The 16,002-nt window shown below is 46.6% G+C and overlaps 10 protein-coding genes across 10 annotated transcripts; 4 read left to right on the top strand and 6 right to left on the bottom strand.

Annotated features, from left to right (window-relative positions):
• Window positions 1-29: 29 nt before the first annotated feature.
• On the bottom strand, window positions 30-1,892 carry HPODL_02469 (Subunit of a complex with Rad50p and Xrs2p (MRX complex); the record flags this gene model as incomplete). Its single annotated transcript, XM_014076775.1, has 1 exon — window positions 30-1,892. The coding sequence occupies one exon, from the start codon at window positions 1,890-1,892 to the stop codon at window positions 30-32; it is 1,863 nt and encodes a 620-aa protein (XP_013932250.1).
• A 24-nt stretch (window positions 1,893-1,916) lies between these two features.
• Window positions 1,917-3,560, bottom strand: HPODL_02468 (Serine/threonine kinase and DNA damage checkpoint effector; the record flags this gene model as incomplete). Its single annotated transcript, XM_014076774.1, has 1 exon — window positions 1,917-3,560. One exon carries the CDS (start codon window positions 3,558-3,560, stop codon window positions 1,917-1,919), a length of 1,644 nt encoding a protein of 547 aa, XP_013932249.1.
• Window positions 3,561-3,625: 65 nt separating this feature from the next.
• On the bottom strand, window positions 3,626-5,221 carry HPODL_02467 (uncharacterized protein; the record flags this gene model as incomplete). Its single annotated transcript, XM_014076773.1, has 1 exon — window positions 3,626-5,221. One exon carries the CDS (start codon window positions 5,219-5,221, stop codon window positions 3,626-3,628), a length of 1,596 nt encoding a protein of 531 aa, XP_013932248.1.
• A 136-nt stretch (window positions 5,222-5,357) lies between these two features.
• On the top strand, window positions 5,358-6,176 carry HPODL_02466 (Aminodeoxychorismate lyase; the record flags this gene model as incomplete). The annotated part of the gene is made up of 1 exon (XM_014076772.1): window positions 5,358-6,176. One exon carries the CDS (start codon window positions 5,358-5,360, stop codon window positions 6,174-6,176), a length of 819 nt encoding a protein of 272 aa, XP_013932247.1.
• Window positions 6,177-6,185: 9 nt separating this feature from the next.
• HPODL_02465 (Phosphoserine phosphatase) lies at window positions 6,186-7,085 on the bottom strand (the record flags this gene model as incomplete). Its single annotated transcript, XM_014076771.1, has 1 exon — window positions 6,186-7,085. The coding sequence occupies one exon, from the start codon at window positions 7,083-7,085 to the stop codon at window positions 6,186-6,188; it is 900 nt and encodes a 299-aa protein (XP_013932246.1).
• Window positions 7,086-7,131: 46 nt separating this feature from the next.
• HPODL_02464 (putative mitochondrial transport protein) lies at window positions 7,132-8,151 on the top strand (the record flags this gene model as incomplete). Its single annotated transcript, XM_014076770.1, has 1 exon — window positions 7,132-8,151. One exon carries the CDS (start codon window positions 7,132-7,134, stop codon window positions 8,149-8,151), a length of 1,020 nt encoding a protein of 339 aa, XP_013932245.1.
• A 73-nt stretch (window positions 8,152-8,224) lies between these two features.
• Window positions 8,225-10,525, top strand: HPODL_05328 (uncharacterized protein; the record flags this gene model as incomplete). The annotated part of the gene is made up of 1 exon (XM_014076769.1): window positions 8,225-10,525. One exon carries the CDS (start codon window positions 8,225-8,227, stop codon window positions 10,523-10,525), a length of 2,301 nt encoding a protein of 766 aa, XP_013932244.1.
• HPODL_02463 (uncharacterized protein) lies at window positions 10,519-11,496 on the bottom strand (the record flags this gene model as incomplete). The annotated part of the gene is made up of 1 exon (XM_014076768.1): window positions 10,519-11,496. One exon carries the CDS (start codon window positions 11,494-11,496, stop codon window positions 10,519-10,521), a length of 978 nt encoding a protein of 325 aa, XP_013932243.1.
• Window positions 11,497-11,568: 72 nt separating this feature from the next.
• Window positions 11,569-13,134, top strand: HPODL_02462 (WD repeat-containing protein; the record flags this gene model as incomplete). Its single annotated transcript, XM_014076767.1, has 1 exon — window positions 11,569-13,134. One exon carries the CDS (start codon window positions 11,569-11,571, stop codon window positions 13,132-13,134), a length of 1,566 nt encoding a protein of 521 aa, XP_013932242.1.
• A 339-nt stretch (window positions 13,135-13,473) lies between these two features.
• Window positions 13,474-15,411, bottom strand: HPODL_02461 (Lysophospholipase 1; the record flags this gene model as incomplete). The annotated part of the gene is made up of 1 exon (XM_014076766.1): window positions 13,474-15,411. The coding sequence occupies one exon, from the start codon at window positions 15,409-15,411 to the stop codon at window positions 13,474-13,476; it is 1,938 nt and encodes a 645-aa protein (XP_013932241.1).
• Window positions 15,412-16,002: the final 591 nt, after the last annotated feature.

Genomic DNA, 16,002 nt, shown 5'->3' with positions numbered 1-16,002 from the left:
CCACATCCGTACACCGAAATCTTATTTTCCTAGCGACCTACTGCACCGAACAGACTGGTCGGTTTGGATGCGGTTTTACGCGGCTTTGTTGTCTTTTTGCGGGTGGTCTTCTTGGGCTCCTCGATTTCAATCAGGCCATCATCAGATATATCTGAATCAATCACCATTGGCTCACTAGGATGCATGAATTGTGAGAGATCGGGCACAGGATCTTGCTTCTTTTTACGTCTGCCACGTGTCGATGGCTCCTCATCCGACTCCACAAACAGATCAGAGCTAACACGAGGAGAAGCCTCGTGTTCTTTAGATCTCTCGCTATATTTCGCCTTGGCACGGAGCTCCTTCACTATGTTCCGGAAACCTTTCTTCAGTTCGTTCAAAGACTTGCCTTCAACATTGTCCGTCTCGTCGACTCGGAGCTTCATCAGAAGCTCCAGATCATTGCCTAGCTCGTCATCCACAAACTTCTTAATCAAGTGTTTATCGTCTTTCCTCATGGCCTCTTCAATCACGTTGGACATGTCCGTTTTTTTCAGCAGCAAAAGATCGTCTTCGCTCAGTTGTCGCTGAACAAAATCACCAATGTTGAGAGTGCCTTCGCGTATTTCTAGCTCATGATCCTCGCTTTGTTGTTTCTGTACCAATCGGTTTGCCTGTTTGTTACCAACTGTCTTCTTCCTGTAAAAAATGACAATGTCGTTGATATTTGCAACCTTGCCGACAAACCTGTTGGAAAACCTACGAGGATTTTCCACCTCATAGCCCCCACTGTACTCGACCCGTAGCCTAACCAGAGGAAGAGGTATTTCAATGTCAACAAGAGTTTCTAGCAAGTCATGATTGACTTCTTTCCATTTGCTGGTTGCGGCTTCGATAAGCCCCTCCACCTCGTCTATAAGCAAATTAATCACCTCATCTTTATTTCCGGACGTTGCAGAGATCCCTGTCTCGCTCAAGGTAATGTCTTTCATCGCAAACGGCCGCACAGACTTGAGTCTTATGGGCTCGAGACTATAGTCCTTGCCCTTGATTTTGAGCAAATAGACGTGTTTGTCAGGAACTTCACCCTCGCTCAACGAAGTTGCAACCGACGAGCCGCCCTGAAGAACGTCGAAGCCCATAGCAACATTATGCAATGGTCTAGGAATACACTCGTGCTCGTGGCCCCAAAACACGAAATCTAAAAAATGAGGAAGATGTGCTTCTTCGAGAACGCGCGTTCCCGGTCTGGGCACATGGTTCTGGTGGACGCACATTAAACTGAACCAATTTTCGCTATCTTCCGGCTGCAAGAACTCGACCTTGCCCGAGGCCAAAGTCCGTTTTAGACGCTCTTCACGGATGCTCTGAAGACCGTATAATGCAAAATTAGTACTGCCTTTTTGGAAGAGCAACGGGCTAACTTTGATCTCGTCGTTATTCGTGATCCGTCCAAAATGATTTAGTAATCCACCAACAGAAAGGAGATCCAGCGGTGAGAGAAGATCATCTCCTGTTGCATCGTCGTGATTACCAGAAATAGCATAAACCGGCATTCCAACATTCACGTTGGGATCATACTCACATGGGTAATTAAAATGTCGCGTGGACATCACGACCGATGGATCAGATACGAGCTTATATTCACGAGGCCTGTCAATCCAGCAGAATTCACGAAGAGTCCGGATCACATGGTAGTACGATTTCTTGCTAGGCTTGTTGACGTGAAACAAATCGCCTGCCTGGATAACCATATCGACGTCCCGGGATTTCGCAATGCTCATGATCTCAGAAAATGTTCTCCACGAGTCATTTCCTCTAATTGGGTCCGTCTCAAGATATCCAACATGGTTGTCTGTGGTGAGAAGAATTTCAAAAGTATCTGGCCCTGATTCTATGTCCGGCACATGCATTAAATTATTAAAATAAATATTTCCCTATTTTTCAACATACACAACATCACGGCAAAGAATTGTGACTCGTTTGAAAACTCTTCTCCATTCCAGCGGGTCTGCCTTGATTTTCAGAAAATCAACCTTCCGCACGTCCAGATTGTCGGCCATTCGGCTAACCTTGATGTTTCCTACTATGGGTGCTTTGCTGGAGTCTCTGCCATTGATAGGGATAGTGATCACTCCACTGAGAAGGTCGTTCCTGCGTAGATTCTCCACATAGAGCTCGCTGTCATTTTCACCCAAGTAACCGCAAAGCCCAAGCTTGCTCAATGCTTCCAAGATTGTGATCAGCAGCTGGTCCAGGGCTACTGTACTGAAAAATCTTGTGAGACTCTCCGCGAAAAGAGCTGGACATCTTTGCTGCTCTATTCGCAGATTGCTCATCTTGGCGTTGATCAGCTGCTCTCTGTTGACCAAAGAACCGGAATTTAGGAATTGCAAAGATGCTGGATCTTTGGAGATTGTGGCAAATATAAGAGCGTCATCATCGAGGTCTTCCTTCAGCTTGCGACGTTTCGAATGCTCAGTGTAGACCTCCTGCGAAGCAGAGAAACCCCCAATCGGACGGAAGTTTTCCTTGTAGATCTCTGCCGGCTGGGTATCGTCCATCACGTATTTTGGCGGTTGCGTTCCTGCTGCCGGTTTGCTGATCTGGGTGGACATCTGGCTAATCTTGTTAAATTCTGCGTCCGAAAGGTTGATGTAAAGGTTCACCAACAAGCTGGTGGTGAGACGCATTGGATCTTTGCACATATCATTTTGGTCCGCAAACTTGTTTTTCTTGGCCACCCAAGGATGTTGCTTAATCTCTTCGATGCGTAGTCTATCCAATGGCTCCAAGACCAGCACTTTCCGTAGCAGGGAAAGTGCACCTAGAGGGATCTTGTTCCATGGAGAGATTAAAACTTCTCCCTTCCTCTCCATGTAATAACGGAAGTCTGTGTCTTCCTCGTGTGGCATCTCCCATGCTATCTGCCCTGTGAGGAGCACAAACAGAACTATGCAGCAGGACCACACGTCCGAGGGCTCAGGGTCATATTTTTGAGAGACCACCTCTGGAGCAAGGTAAGGAGGTGAGCCGCATGCTGTGGTGCACATTCTTTTGGAACCATTTTTCTTTTTAAATACACTAGCAAGCCCAAAGTCCGTCAGCTTCAAATTTCCGTTCTTATCGATAACCAGGTTTTCTGGCTTAATATCCCGGTGTGCAACACCTTTGGAATGAATAAAAGAGACTGCGTTTATGAGCTGCTTGAAATAAAATTGAGCGACATCCTCGTCAACTCCCAGATCAGGCTCGATCTTGTCAAACAACTCACCGTTGCTTCCTAATTCCATGGCAAACCAGACCCAATTGATATCTGCACCAAAATCTATCAGCTGGATCACGTTCGGATGCCTGCATTCCCTCTGAATAAATGCCTCCCGCGCAAGCATATCTGTGGTGATATTCTGTTGGCGAGCCATATCGAGGTGAACAAACTTCACGGCTATAACTTTAGATACCCCATTTTTCTCAAATACAGCAGACTTGACAACACCAAACCCTCCGTGTCCAATCGTCTTTCCAATGTGCACGTGTTTCAGCTCAGGCAGGGGCGCGAGTTGAGAAAGCTTGTAAGACATTAAATTAAATAATTGTTTATATTTTGGTTTATACTAAATGGTAAATATTTAGCCACCGAGCCGCATTACCACATGGGAGATAGCTCAGAAATCCAGCTGGCACTGATCGGTCTATAGACTTTGATAGTGCCTTCGACAAGCGCTTCCAGATCGATAGACTCCTCAATCACTATTTTCTCGCCATTCACGTTCTGGTGCAGCACCTGCAACCTAGGTAGCTCCGTAGAGCCCGTCACGTGACTGACAATCGAGGTATGGTCTGGTGAACCGTAAAACAGTGCCTTGTTTGGGTACCGGAAACAGCAGGTACTAAACTGCAAAATGTCACCTCTTTTGATCGTATCGGTGACTGTTTCTTTGCGAATCTCAGGTCCGCCGTTTTTCCCCGTGATGGTGGACAGAAGAGCACCATGAACGAGGCCCAAAGAGACGAACGCGTGTTTGCCACAGCCCCGTTGCAAGGCATCATGTGCAAGAGTCCAGCACTCTCCGTCTCCCACTTTCTTGCCTTTGTGAGCTTCTGTCCATCCGGCCACGTGATCGCCGTACAACGAAGCTCCTTCTTCGAGCTGTGCTTTTGTAGCCTGTGGCGGAGGCACAAACTTTATTTCGTGTTCGACTGAGGCACCGGGGTCTCCTGATTTTGGCCATGTGAACCTGAGTTTAATGGTGGACAAGTCTCTGTTGCGGAATACGACGACTCTGAAAAATTCTTTCGAATTGTAGCCAAACGATGTAGCGTAGTCCAAACCTTTCAGGTCAGAAGGTAAATGGTTTTCGAAGTCTTCTTTGGCAAACCACCCTGTTGACAATTCCAAGTTGAGATCAGGTGCCTTCCAATTCAGTCTTGGCACAGAGCGTGGTGGAGGAGCAGATGGCTTTGTGCGAGGTTTTGGAGGGGACGGTGGAGTCGATGTCCCCGATGAAAGGGCAGAGGAACGGGATTTAGGTGGAGTTGGAGGAGTGAGCGACGATTTGGAATTGGAAAGTTTCAGATTCTCCAAATTGGACGACAGGTTTCTAGAGAACGAGTCTGTGGTTGGCTTAAGATTGATAGACGGTTTGGCAGGCCTTGGGGGTTTTGGTTTCTCTGAAACCTTCGGAGATGATTGTTTCTGGAGCAGTTGAGGCCCTGGAGGTGGAAGTTTGGACTTGAGTTCGTCCACCACAGCAGAGTTGGTTGAAGGTGTAGGCCGTCTAGGAAGTGGAGGAGCATCCTCCTCTTCCACCGACGACACGGATTCCGTACGCGAAGGACGCAATGGAAGCGGTGGAGCGTCCTCGTCGTCAGAGGAGACAGGGCTTGGGGAAGAAACGGGAGACGCGGTTTTTTGCTCAGGGGTCGAAGCGGCCGGCGATGATCTATCAATTGTAACCGAGGCTTCCGACTTATTGCGGTGAACATGGACAGGCGGCGGTGGAAACTTGGACACAGTAGCAGTATACAACTCGCTTGTTGAGCGCGCAGGTTTTGGAGGCTGCGCAGACGCTGATTTTTCAGAGGTTTGCGACACTGTCTTTGTTAGATTACTTTTCAACGGTGACGCGTTTACATCGGACTTCGAGTCCAGGAAAGCCGTTGCTGACAGCTGCGGCTTCTTGGCCTTCACCGGAGGAGGAATCTTTGGTTTTGGCTTGAGAGCCGGTTTTTCAGAAGACATTGACAAATCAACAGAAGGCCCGAACAGTACAGGAATTTCGGTAAACCAGCTTTTTGGCTGTGAAGAAATTGAAAAATTCGTTGCACAGCCGTGTTTCGAAGTATATTAATCTTGGTGCACAAACAACGAAGAAACGATGGGCGATCTAGAGACTGTTGCGAACGAAGTGATCCAGAAGCATTTGAAGGATCCGTTTGACTATGAAAAAGTGCAGTTCGAAGTGCTCTCCACTATCAGGTACGACCCTGTGCTCTACTCTGGAAGCTTGAGCTTACCGGAAGCTCTCGTTTGCTCTCCGCTTGACCAGTCGTTCTTCTTGTTCCTGGACTACCATGTTGACAGGCTAAACGAGACTGCAGAGTTTTTTGAGCTTCCAGCCCAAAAGCTCAACTCGTCGTTGCTGGCAGCACAGCTCTCCCAAGCACTCTACGATAAAGATGTGTATCAGGCTCACAAAATGCGGTATCTTCTGAACAAAGATGGTCAGGTTGAGATACAGGCTGTTCCAATAGCCTCCTCGTTAAATCTGGATATCAATTGCCCTCCGACCTGGACATTGTATTTGGACTCTGAGCCTACGATAATTTCTCCATTTACCTCTTTTAAATCCACTTATCGCAGTCATTACACGGAAGCCCGCAAGCGCAAAATCCCTCCTGGTGCAGAAAATGCTGATGTGGTGCTTTTCAACCATGCAGACCAGATCACCGAGACGTCGATCTGCAATATAGCTGTGCTCCGCAACGACAAAAATCCTTTAACAGGCGAAATCAATACCAGGTGGACTACGCCTCCACTTTCATCAGGGTGTCTCTGTGGTGTTACAAGGAGATACCTGCTGGAGAAGGGTCTCATAAGCGAAGGGGTGATCATGAAAAACAGCATAAAAGACGGCGAGCAGGTTCTGATATTTAATGGCATCATGGGTGTTGCCAAAGCCGTGATAAAATTATAATCTACTCTATTATATATCCTCGTCTCTATATCCAAAAATGTACAGCACATCTCTCAAGGAGTCTGTGTTAAGTCGACAGTCCGCCTCTAGTTGCACTTTTGGCTTCGCGTTCCAGGCTATACCGAGTCCTGCGCTGGCCATCATTAGCAAGTCGTTGGCGCCGTCACCGATAGCGACAGTGTAGGCCAAATCGATTTGATGTTTTTCAGCAAGCATCTCCAAGACTGCCCTTTTTTTGTAGCCATCAACAATCTCACCTTCCGGTTGTCCACTGAGGACCTCTTTGCCATCCACAACCTCCGTTTTGAGCTGATTAGCAAAGGCGTAGTCTAAATGAAGCTCCTCTTTTATGTACTCAGCCAATGGCAAAAAGCCACCGGAACAGACTGCCATTATGCAGCCGTTTTTCTTCAAGGTAGCACAAAGCTCCCTGGCTCCCTTGGTGATTTTGAGCTGCGGTTTAAGCTTTCCCCAGAGATCTGCAGAAGGTATTCCTTTTAGCAATGCAACTCGTCTTCTGAGCGATTCTTTGAAGTCGATTTCTCCATTCATCGCTAGGTTTGTGATTCTGGCAACCTCGTCTTCCACTCCTGCCTGAGCTGCAATGAGCTCGATCACCTCTTGGTAGATCAGAGTCGAGTCCATATCAAACACAACCAGCTTCTTGTTCTTCCGAGCAGGGCCATTCTCGAGTACTTCCAGATCCACATCTGGGATCTTCACCAACTTGAGCTTGTTTTTCACCTCGTCAAATTTATCGCATTCAAATGAAAAATCAATAGCTTTGTTGGCAGCCAAAATAGTGCTCTCCACGATCTTCACTGAAAGCCCATTTACAGCTCCCTCCACAAGCTGCTGTATATTTCCAGGAAGCACCTTGGTAGCTATGGCAGTTATACTGTACGACATGGACGATTGATTATCAAATTATTTTTTATTTTTCACCCTTCGCTCCATGGACGGCATTCCAGCAACTCAGGATAATACCGACCTTCTGACGGCCATGATAGCCGGCTCAGGTGCCGCAGTGGTACAAACTGTGGTGACTTATCCGTTTGAATACGTGAAAACGACATCGCAGATAGCCAATAGCTCGCTGCTCAAGACTCCATATCATATCCCAACCAATAGCGTGCGGTCGCTGTTCGTTGGCTGCAATGGATTGGCCTTGGGAAATGCTCTGAAAGCTTCCTCACGGTTTCTGATTTTCAACAGCATGACTAAGTTCATGGGAACCGATAACAGCAAGGCCAACGCCCCGAGAGTGGTGGTTGCTGGTTTGATGACCGGCTTTTTAGAGACACTGTGGGTGATACCTGTGGAGAACGTGAAGACGCGAATGATTGAGAACGCAATGGAAAAGCAAGGCTACCGATTGCCTCTTCCGTCTTATGCAGGGACCACCGGAGAAGACGGGGTGGAAAAACCAAGGCTGACCAAACGGCCCTTGGAAAGCAAACCGTTCAACCCTCGCCAAAAGTACATTGACTACTACCGTGCAAACCCGTCCACCACTTTCTTCAGGGCTCTCAAAGAGATATATGAGACAACGGGCCTTTCAGGATTTAAAAGAGGTTCTTTGATCACTATCTTTAGACAGACCATGAATAGCATGGTTTGGTTTTCGACATACAACTTCCTGCAGCAGTTCATTGATCCGACAAGAGACTCAATCACTGACTTAGAACTGATGGGGATGGGAGTGGCATCTTCATGCGCCGTTGTGGCAATTACACAGCCTATTGACGTGTTGAAGACACGAATGCAGACTAAAAACTACAAGCCTATTTACAGGGACATCATGACCCTCGTAGTGAAGACGTTCATGCAAGAAGGCGTGGCCAAAATGTGGAGTGGATGGCTTCCACGGTTGATGAAGGTGTCCTGCAGTTCGTCAATTACATTGGTGACTTACGAAATGCTTCAGAAGGGAGTGAACGGTTTGACAGATATTAAACCGTTTGCGGCTTCATAAATATTTTTTAATGAATATTCTCGATTTACAGATTGAAAGAGTCTCTCAAGATGAAAGTGAGAAGTCAAAACAGCTGGTTTCTGAGCTGGAAGAGCTGTCCAGAAGTACAGCAAAGAGGGGCATAGTCAAGAAATACACCAACACAATTGACGGTAGCGATGTGCAAATATCCAGCTGGAGATTCAACGAATGGGACTATTCTTCCAAAAAAGTGAAGCTGCCCATTTATGCGAGAGGTCTATTCACGGTTGGTGACCGCATTGTTTGTCGTGGATACGACAAGTTCTTTAACGTCGACGAGCTTGGCTCAGTCTCGAGAAAAGCGTTACAGGAAACCACCACCGGTCCATATACCCTGACAGTCAAAGCCAATGGATGTATTGTTTTCATTTCTGGCCTCGAGGACGGGACACTAGTTGTGTGCTCGAAACATTCGACCGGGTATCGCGATGACCTAACTCGTAACCACGCATTGGCTGCACAGGCTGCTCTAAAAAGACAGCTCGAAAAAAATGACATTAATTCAACGGATCTTGCAAAAACTCTCTACCAACTGGGAATAACTGCAGTAGCAGAGTATTGTGACGACTCATTTGAAGAGCATATTTTAGAGTATACGCAAGAAAAAGCAGGATTGTACTTACACGGGCTTAACTACAACACCTGCAATTTCAAAACCTGTTCCATGGCTGTGGTAACCAAATTTGCACAAGCCTTTGGGTTCAAGACCATTGACTATTTTGAGGTTCCCACCTTTGAAGAGACTATGGAGCTTTTGGAAAAGGCCAGCGAAACTGGACTCCACAATGGAGAAGAAATAGAAGGATTTGTTGTGAGGTGCCAAAAAGACAGCTCTGACTTTTTTTTCAAGTACAAATTTGAAGAACCATACCTACTCTACCGGGAGCTGCGTGAGGTCACCAAGCAATACCTGACTAAAGGCCTCGACAATGTTAGCTTCAAAAACCACAAGCTAATTTGCATGGATTATCTGAAATTTGTGATTCCGTTGTTTGATGCTGACCCATCACTTAAGGAAAATTATTTAAAAGACAAAGGAATTGTCAAGTTGCGGAAGCTTTACATGGAGCACAAGCAAAAATCCGGCTCTGAAATCATCAAGGAAGAACAGTCCATGGAAAAACTAGAAGAGGAGCTGAAGTGTGCGGGCTACGGCCAAGATACTTGTAAATATGTTCTAGTCACTGTGGCGACAATCGGCTGTGGCAAAACAACAACATCGATGACATTGGCCAACCTGTTTCCTGATCTTATTGGCGTTGTTCAAAGTGACGACATTCCATCTCCAATAAAAAATAAACAGGTAGCCAAATGCTTGGAAGTTTTGGTGGAAAAGCCAATTGTGATCCTTGACAGAAACAACCACAAATTTATCGAAAGACAACAGACGTTTGAGTACTTTGCGGACCTCAACAAACTGATTCCAACGTCGAAGCTCAAATTTATCTGCTTGAACTTTCTAGGAAATATGTCCAAAAATGACCCAAAACTTTGGGAGATTACCAGAGCGCGCGTATTGGAGAGAGGAGATAACCACCAAAGCATCAAAGTTGAACGCGACGGGTCTTACAAGGCCGAAATGATCATGAAAGGTTTCTTGGGAAGATTCCAACCTGTTGAAAAAGACAAGTTTCCTGACTCAAGATTTGATCATGTTATCGACCTTAGAGTGGACAAAGACTCTTCATTGGAAAACGCCAAACTCATAGCTCGCAGATTAGCTGAAATTGCAACCGACGTAAATCTTCAGTATCCGAGCGAAGAACAATTCTTAGAGGCTTATCAGAAAGCTCTTGACTTTAAACCCGTGGTGACAAAGAATTTCAAGACGAAAAAAGAGAAACCACAGTATTTTGGCATACTAGTTGACGATATTGACAAATTAGCTCAATTACATGAGATTGGCTTTTTCAAACAGTTACAGGAAGCCAATCGAGTCAAAAAAGAGTTCCACATCACGTTGATTCACCTTGGATCTACCAAAAAGAATCCTCCAATGAAGACAATTTACCAAAACTATTGCGAACTGATTAAAGATATGGAGAAGGTAAACGACCAAATAGAATTGCCATACAAGGCGGATGCGAGACTTTTCCGGATATGCTGGAACTCCAGAGTAATGTGCATTGAGGCAGAAGTGAAGCGTATCTATGGGGAGGAAGGCGAGCGGTTGGATAGTTTGGGCATAGGAAATAAATATCCACACATCACAGTGGGTACTGTCTCAGAAAAGGTGCGGGCTCTGGAATCAAACAAGCTGCTTTCAGATTTGCATGACTTTGGGGATGAAAATATTAATACACTGGACCTGAATATAGAGTTGAATCAGCTACCCGTTTTCGTCCACTATTGAGAAACAATAACTTGGAGGATGCTGTTAACTCTGTCCAAAATGTCCACCAGTGGGTCGAGTAGTTCGACATTTTTAGAGATAGAATTGAGATGTTTATCCAACGTGTTCATAGACTCGCTGAAGTCAGGGTCTGTCGCGGGGTCGTAGCCATTATACTCGGTGCTTGCCAGGTTCAAATGTTCAGCGGACTTAGGTTCAGAAATTTGTAAGTCATCTGCCAGGTCAGCGTAGGGGAGAAGGTCCTTGGCCATGAGCTCCTCCTGGCGTTCCACTGATTTCTTGAACTGCTCAAGATACTTTTCCTCGCTATCGAGCAAGGCTTGTTCTTTCTGCTCCTGAACACGAAGCACCTCCAGTTGACGCAAATTCGCGCTGAAATTGGCTTCCAGTCGCATATTTTCTTCATCCAATTGCTCCTGATCAAGGAGGCGCTCTTTGATCTCTCCAGGAAATCGTGCCACCCGCATTTTCTTAGCAAGAGGCTTCACAATCGAGTCCTTCACCAGTGTTCTAAAAGCTAATCTTTCTTTATTGCTTCTAAATGGAATCTGTGAAATGCTTTCCTCAACATAGAGGTTAAGGATGGTGTCCAGATAAGAGGACACGTTTGGCGGTAGCGGTGCCCATTTGGTCCTCATACTTTTTTTCGACACCATTTGCGTGAACGTGTGGATCTCATCGATCCCGCGTTCTGATTCGGACCCGGAGTCGGCTGCCAAAGACTCTGACTTATGTTTCTGTCTTGCTGTGCGCTGGTTTCGTCTTTGTGTTCGGGCAGGAGGCGAGTTCTCGTCGTCACTAAATATTGTTTGCGAATCTTTCACCAGTGATCTCTCATCGTGGAGGACACTAGAGGACACATTCCCGGAAGTGGCCCGTTTTTTCTTGAATACTGGCTTGTCCAAATGCTTGAGCTTTTTGATCCGCGTGATGGCAGACGGACGCTTGGGGGTCTTTTTGATTGGTGGCATGCTAAATAAATAAAATAAAATACGCGTTTTTTGCTTACACCTAGCTCCGTATTCTTTTCTTGATCTTTAACCATGGGCAATCTTTCAGAGTTTGAGAAGCAAAGGCAGCAGAATATTGCGAGGAACAAGGAATTGTTCAAGAAGCTCAATCTGGATAATATCGCAAGTGATTTCCAGCGCGAGCTGCCACAAGAGCAGAAAAGACCGAAAAGCAAGGGTCCTCGATCGAAAAAGGTGAAGACGGAACCAGCAATTCCTACAAGGCGATCAAACAGACTTGCTGGTGTTCATGCAAATACAGACGAGGAAAGAAAGGCCAATGAGGAAGCGGAGCTGACGAGACAGAAAAATGAGGAATTGGAGAGACTAAAGCGCATCAGGCTGTCTGGCAACTTGAAGCTTGTAGACATTTTACCTGCCGATACCGAGGACAACAAAGATGTGCTTGACAAACTGCTCAAATTGGGACAAACAGTTTCGTTCGGTGACTTCTACGACGACATTAAAGATCGGGATGCTCCGAAAGATGTCAAAGACGCAAGGGACAGCTTGAACTCTGTTAGCCTCTACAGCAAGATCCCTGCTCAGGACATTAAGCTCACATCTTCCAGAATGACCGCAATTGCATTTCATCCATCTACGAGTAAAAAGGTCATTTTTGGAGGCGATACGAGCGGCGAGATGGGTATTTGGTCTGTCGACGACGACTCAGACTCTCAGGCGGAAATCACCCATGTAAAATATCACGGAAGCAATATACCTCGAATTTTGATAAGGGAACAAAAGCCTAAGGAAATAATAACGTGTTCATACGATGGATCTATCAGGATGTTGGACTTGGACAAGAACGTGTCAAACTCTCTTCTTGAATTTGACAACGAATACGGAGGAGCAGCCACGTTCTCTGACATGCACTTCCTAGACCCCAATGTGCTTGCGTTCAGTACCATGGAAGGAGAGCTAGGGACTTTTGATACCCGTGAGCCCAACAAACCGCGCTCGGAGATCAATGTTCTGCGGTTGCATGACAAGAAGATAACCAACTTCGGCGTGAACCCAAAAATGACACAACAGATTGTGTCTGCCTCTCTGGACAGAACACTAAAAATTTGGGATCTACGCAAGATTGGGAAATCGAGCTGGTCGCAGAACGAAAACGCAACCTCTCCTCACTGTCTAGGGTCGTACAGAAGCAGACTGAGTATAAGTGCGGCAGATTGGAACAATTCAGGAGACATCGTCTGCAACGGGTACGATAACACCATCAACATATTCCAGCTCGGAGACACATCAAACTTGAAGCCTGACCACGTCTTTGAGCCGATAATTGAGGAAGCAGAAGAAGGTGACATCCCTGTCAACTTGAAACCCCAGGCTACAATGACGCACAATTGCCAGTCTGGACGCTGGGTGACAGTGTTGAAGGCTAGATGGCAAAGCAATCCTCAGGACGGAGTTGAAAAATGTGTTATTGCAAACATGAAAAAGGCTATGGACATATTCGATCGCAACGGAAACCAGCTGGCCCATCTCGATGACGAAAGCATGTCTGCAGTGCCAGCTGTCGCCAGTTTCCACCCTACGCAGAACTGGATCGCAGGTGGCAACTCTAGCGGGAAAACGTTTTTATTTTATTAATGCTCTCTCAGTGTCTTTATCCCAAAGCCAGTGTTGGCCTGCGCGATAAACTCCTAGCGCGAAAAGTGCGCCCCCGAGACCTTTGGTCGCCGATCTCCACCACCTGGGGTTTTTCTTGAAATCAATGTCACCTTTAAAGAGGTACCCGGATCCGAGATAGACTCCCGCTCCCATGGCAGCCAAAGACCCAAGTATCTGGCAAGGGAGACAGTCGTGGCGGTCATCCAATGCCGTAGACTCAGAAGGGGGGTTGAACACTTTCAAAATGTTGGACATATAATAGTAATAGTACAAATATAATTTTTTAGTAAATATTTTTTTCGCGTCGATCGTCTCCCTCTAGAATAAAACCAGACAGAGAACCGAAGCCATTACGACAAACTTGGCAGTGAAATAATCAGTGCCTAATCTGACGGAGCCGCTTGTGGCGTTTGTCTCATCCGATTGAGAAGTAAGACCACTGTCCGTGAAGTTGACGCCGATAGTGGCCTCATTGGTGTCAATAGTTCCGTCCCAACAGTAAGTATCGAAACATCTTTGGCATTGGTCCCCCAAAGAGTAGCCGAGCCTCTCTCTGGAACGCTGCAAGACTGCACATCCAATGCATGCGCGGAATTCCTCGTCGATGGTGAGGTTATTTCTAGTAGTCACTTCAAAACCGTTCTGGAAGAAGCCTATTTTTTCGTCGTCCGTGTACGACATCTGGTAAGTGGATGTGTTGGTATAGTAGGAGTAAGGTCTGTTGGCAATGTAAATAATTAATGGCGGAACGTAGTCAGTTTCAAGTTCGTCCATGAGATCTGTCAAGTTGGAAGCATAGCAGCCAAAGAACGCTGGCTTGGCTGTCAAGTTCTGATTCAAAAACGTTGCCTGGTCCGGAACGTAGGGGAAGGCCGTATGGTTTGCCTGCGATCCGAATTGACGCTGATAGGTATAAACGAGCGATGTTCCGTTAGGCCAATGGGTATCGGTGTCATAGGAGTTGTCGAATGCAAAAACGGCATCAACTTGTCTTTCTGGTTGCAACAGTGGATTCAAAGGAATGTTTTGGTAATCCTCGCCACCATCGACGAGATCTAGCGTCTCAGCGCTGACGATCGAGTCCAGGGCTGCCCACTCAGATTTGTAGAATGGATTAGGCCTATAGGCAGCGATGTCGTTCTCGTCAAACCCGATGTGGTCCAAAAAGTCTTCAAACAAGGAGGCCAAAAAGCTGGAGGTCGAACTGCTATTGAGCTCCAGCAACACCTCATTGAAGAGTGACGACGATGTTCCGAAAATGTAGCCGGTGTTGTCGAATCCGCCAATGCACGAGTTGACGGGTTTTCCGTTGGTAACATTCGTTCCAATGTACTTGAGGTCGGCAAAGGTGTAAAGAGAAGGGTCCCAAGAGCCCATCTCAAATGGTGTAATTTCGAAAACAGTGGAGTTTGAACTGATAATCTCAGTACCCGGGGCTCGTCCATCGGCGACGACAATTGGGAATGGCATCTCGTAATTCTTAAACACGGGGAAATCTCTTATAGAACTGAAGGTCATCGAGGCACCATAGTCTTCGAGCGTGGGGAAGAACTGGTGAGACAGTGCTCTTCCCCAGGGATCTGTCAGAGTGATATCGAAGCCCGCATCCTCTTTGGCCTGAACGTCGTCACTGATACTATTCCAATATCCAAGCGTATGGAACAATCCACCATCAGACAAGATGGAGTCTGTAAGGTCCCAGGTGGCGTTGTCCTGTCCAGTTTGGTCCAGAATGTCCTGAGCGGAGGTCCAATTGTTGAAGGCCAAAGTAGACAAAAACCAGGAACCTCCGGAAAGACCCGCAATGTAAGTAACGGCCGATAAAATAGGCAGACCATGCTCATAGCAGCCGTCGGTACGGTTATCAAGACCGGAGATTTGGCCGGCCGCACCAAGCATCGCACGGTAGCCTCCTCCGCTGAAAGCAAGTCCAATTCTGGGGGTAGCCAGAATAGTGTCGTTATGTTCGCTTTCTTCGGCAAGCTGATCCATGAAGTCGTCAGTATCGAAATCCGTCATGTTTGCGAGGTTCAGAAACCATCTGAGATTGTCGTTTGTAATGTTTTCTCTTCCTGCGAGCCAATCTTGCTCCTTCTCGCTTAGGCTATTGGCAGCACGTATAAATCCTCTTCTGTCATTCGTGTTGTATTCCGACTCGTTTAGATAGGATGGACACTCAACCTCTCCTGGGGCATAGGAGTTGGTGGGCGACCACGCGTTTGCCAAGCTCAAGAAGAGGAGGATAGAGAAATGCATAACTAATTTCAGCTGTGCTAAACTAAAAAATATTTATATGCACCTCAAATCAAAGCCACCGACGTCGTTGATGCCCGAATTTTAAGTAACAGGGGCTTGAGAGTAGGAGTAGTGGGAACGGTTCATATTGCTCTGCACAATAGCATAAGATGTCCAATCCAGCTCTGCTCAGACGCCTCCGACTGTGCGCTTGCCAAAATAATAAGATCTGAAGTCATTTCTTATTGTTGAAAGACACGAACAAGATATACAAACAACTGAGCCTCGGGCTCGGTAAATAAAAACTTTCAGCATTTATATATGATATAGACAGCTTGCCAAACTCCGGGCATATCAGGGTAACTCTTTCCTCTCAAGCGAAATTGACAGATGATGCAGCCTCAAGTGGGTTTTGTGCAGATATGTTTTGTGGATCGTGGTGGTTGCCGGCTTTGGAGCTCGATAGCTGAGGAGTTTCTCAGGCCATTCCCCGCTAGGTGCTTGGCGCAACCCGTTTTTGTAACCGACACCCCTTGGTTGCGCACCCCTAGTTATACACCTGTGCACCGAGCACTGAAAACTTTTGGTAAGTGACACGCCCCACCGTACCCG

Source organism: Ogataea parapolymorpha, chromosome VII (assembly GCF_000187245.1).
Source record: "Ogataea parapolymorpha DL-1 chromosome VII, whole genome shotgun sequence".
Lineage (NCBI taxonomy): Eukaryota > Fungi > Ascomycota > Pichiomycetes > Pichiales > Pichiaceae > Ogataea > Ogataea parapolymorpha.
Note: the sequence above shows the minus strand (reverse complement) of the source record. Positions and strands in the feature narration are given on the sequence as shown.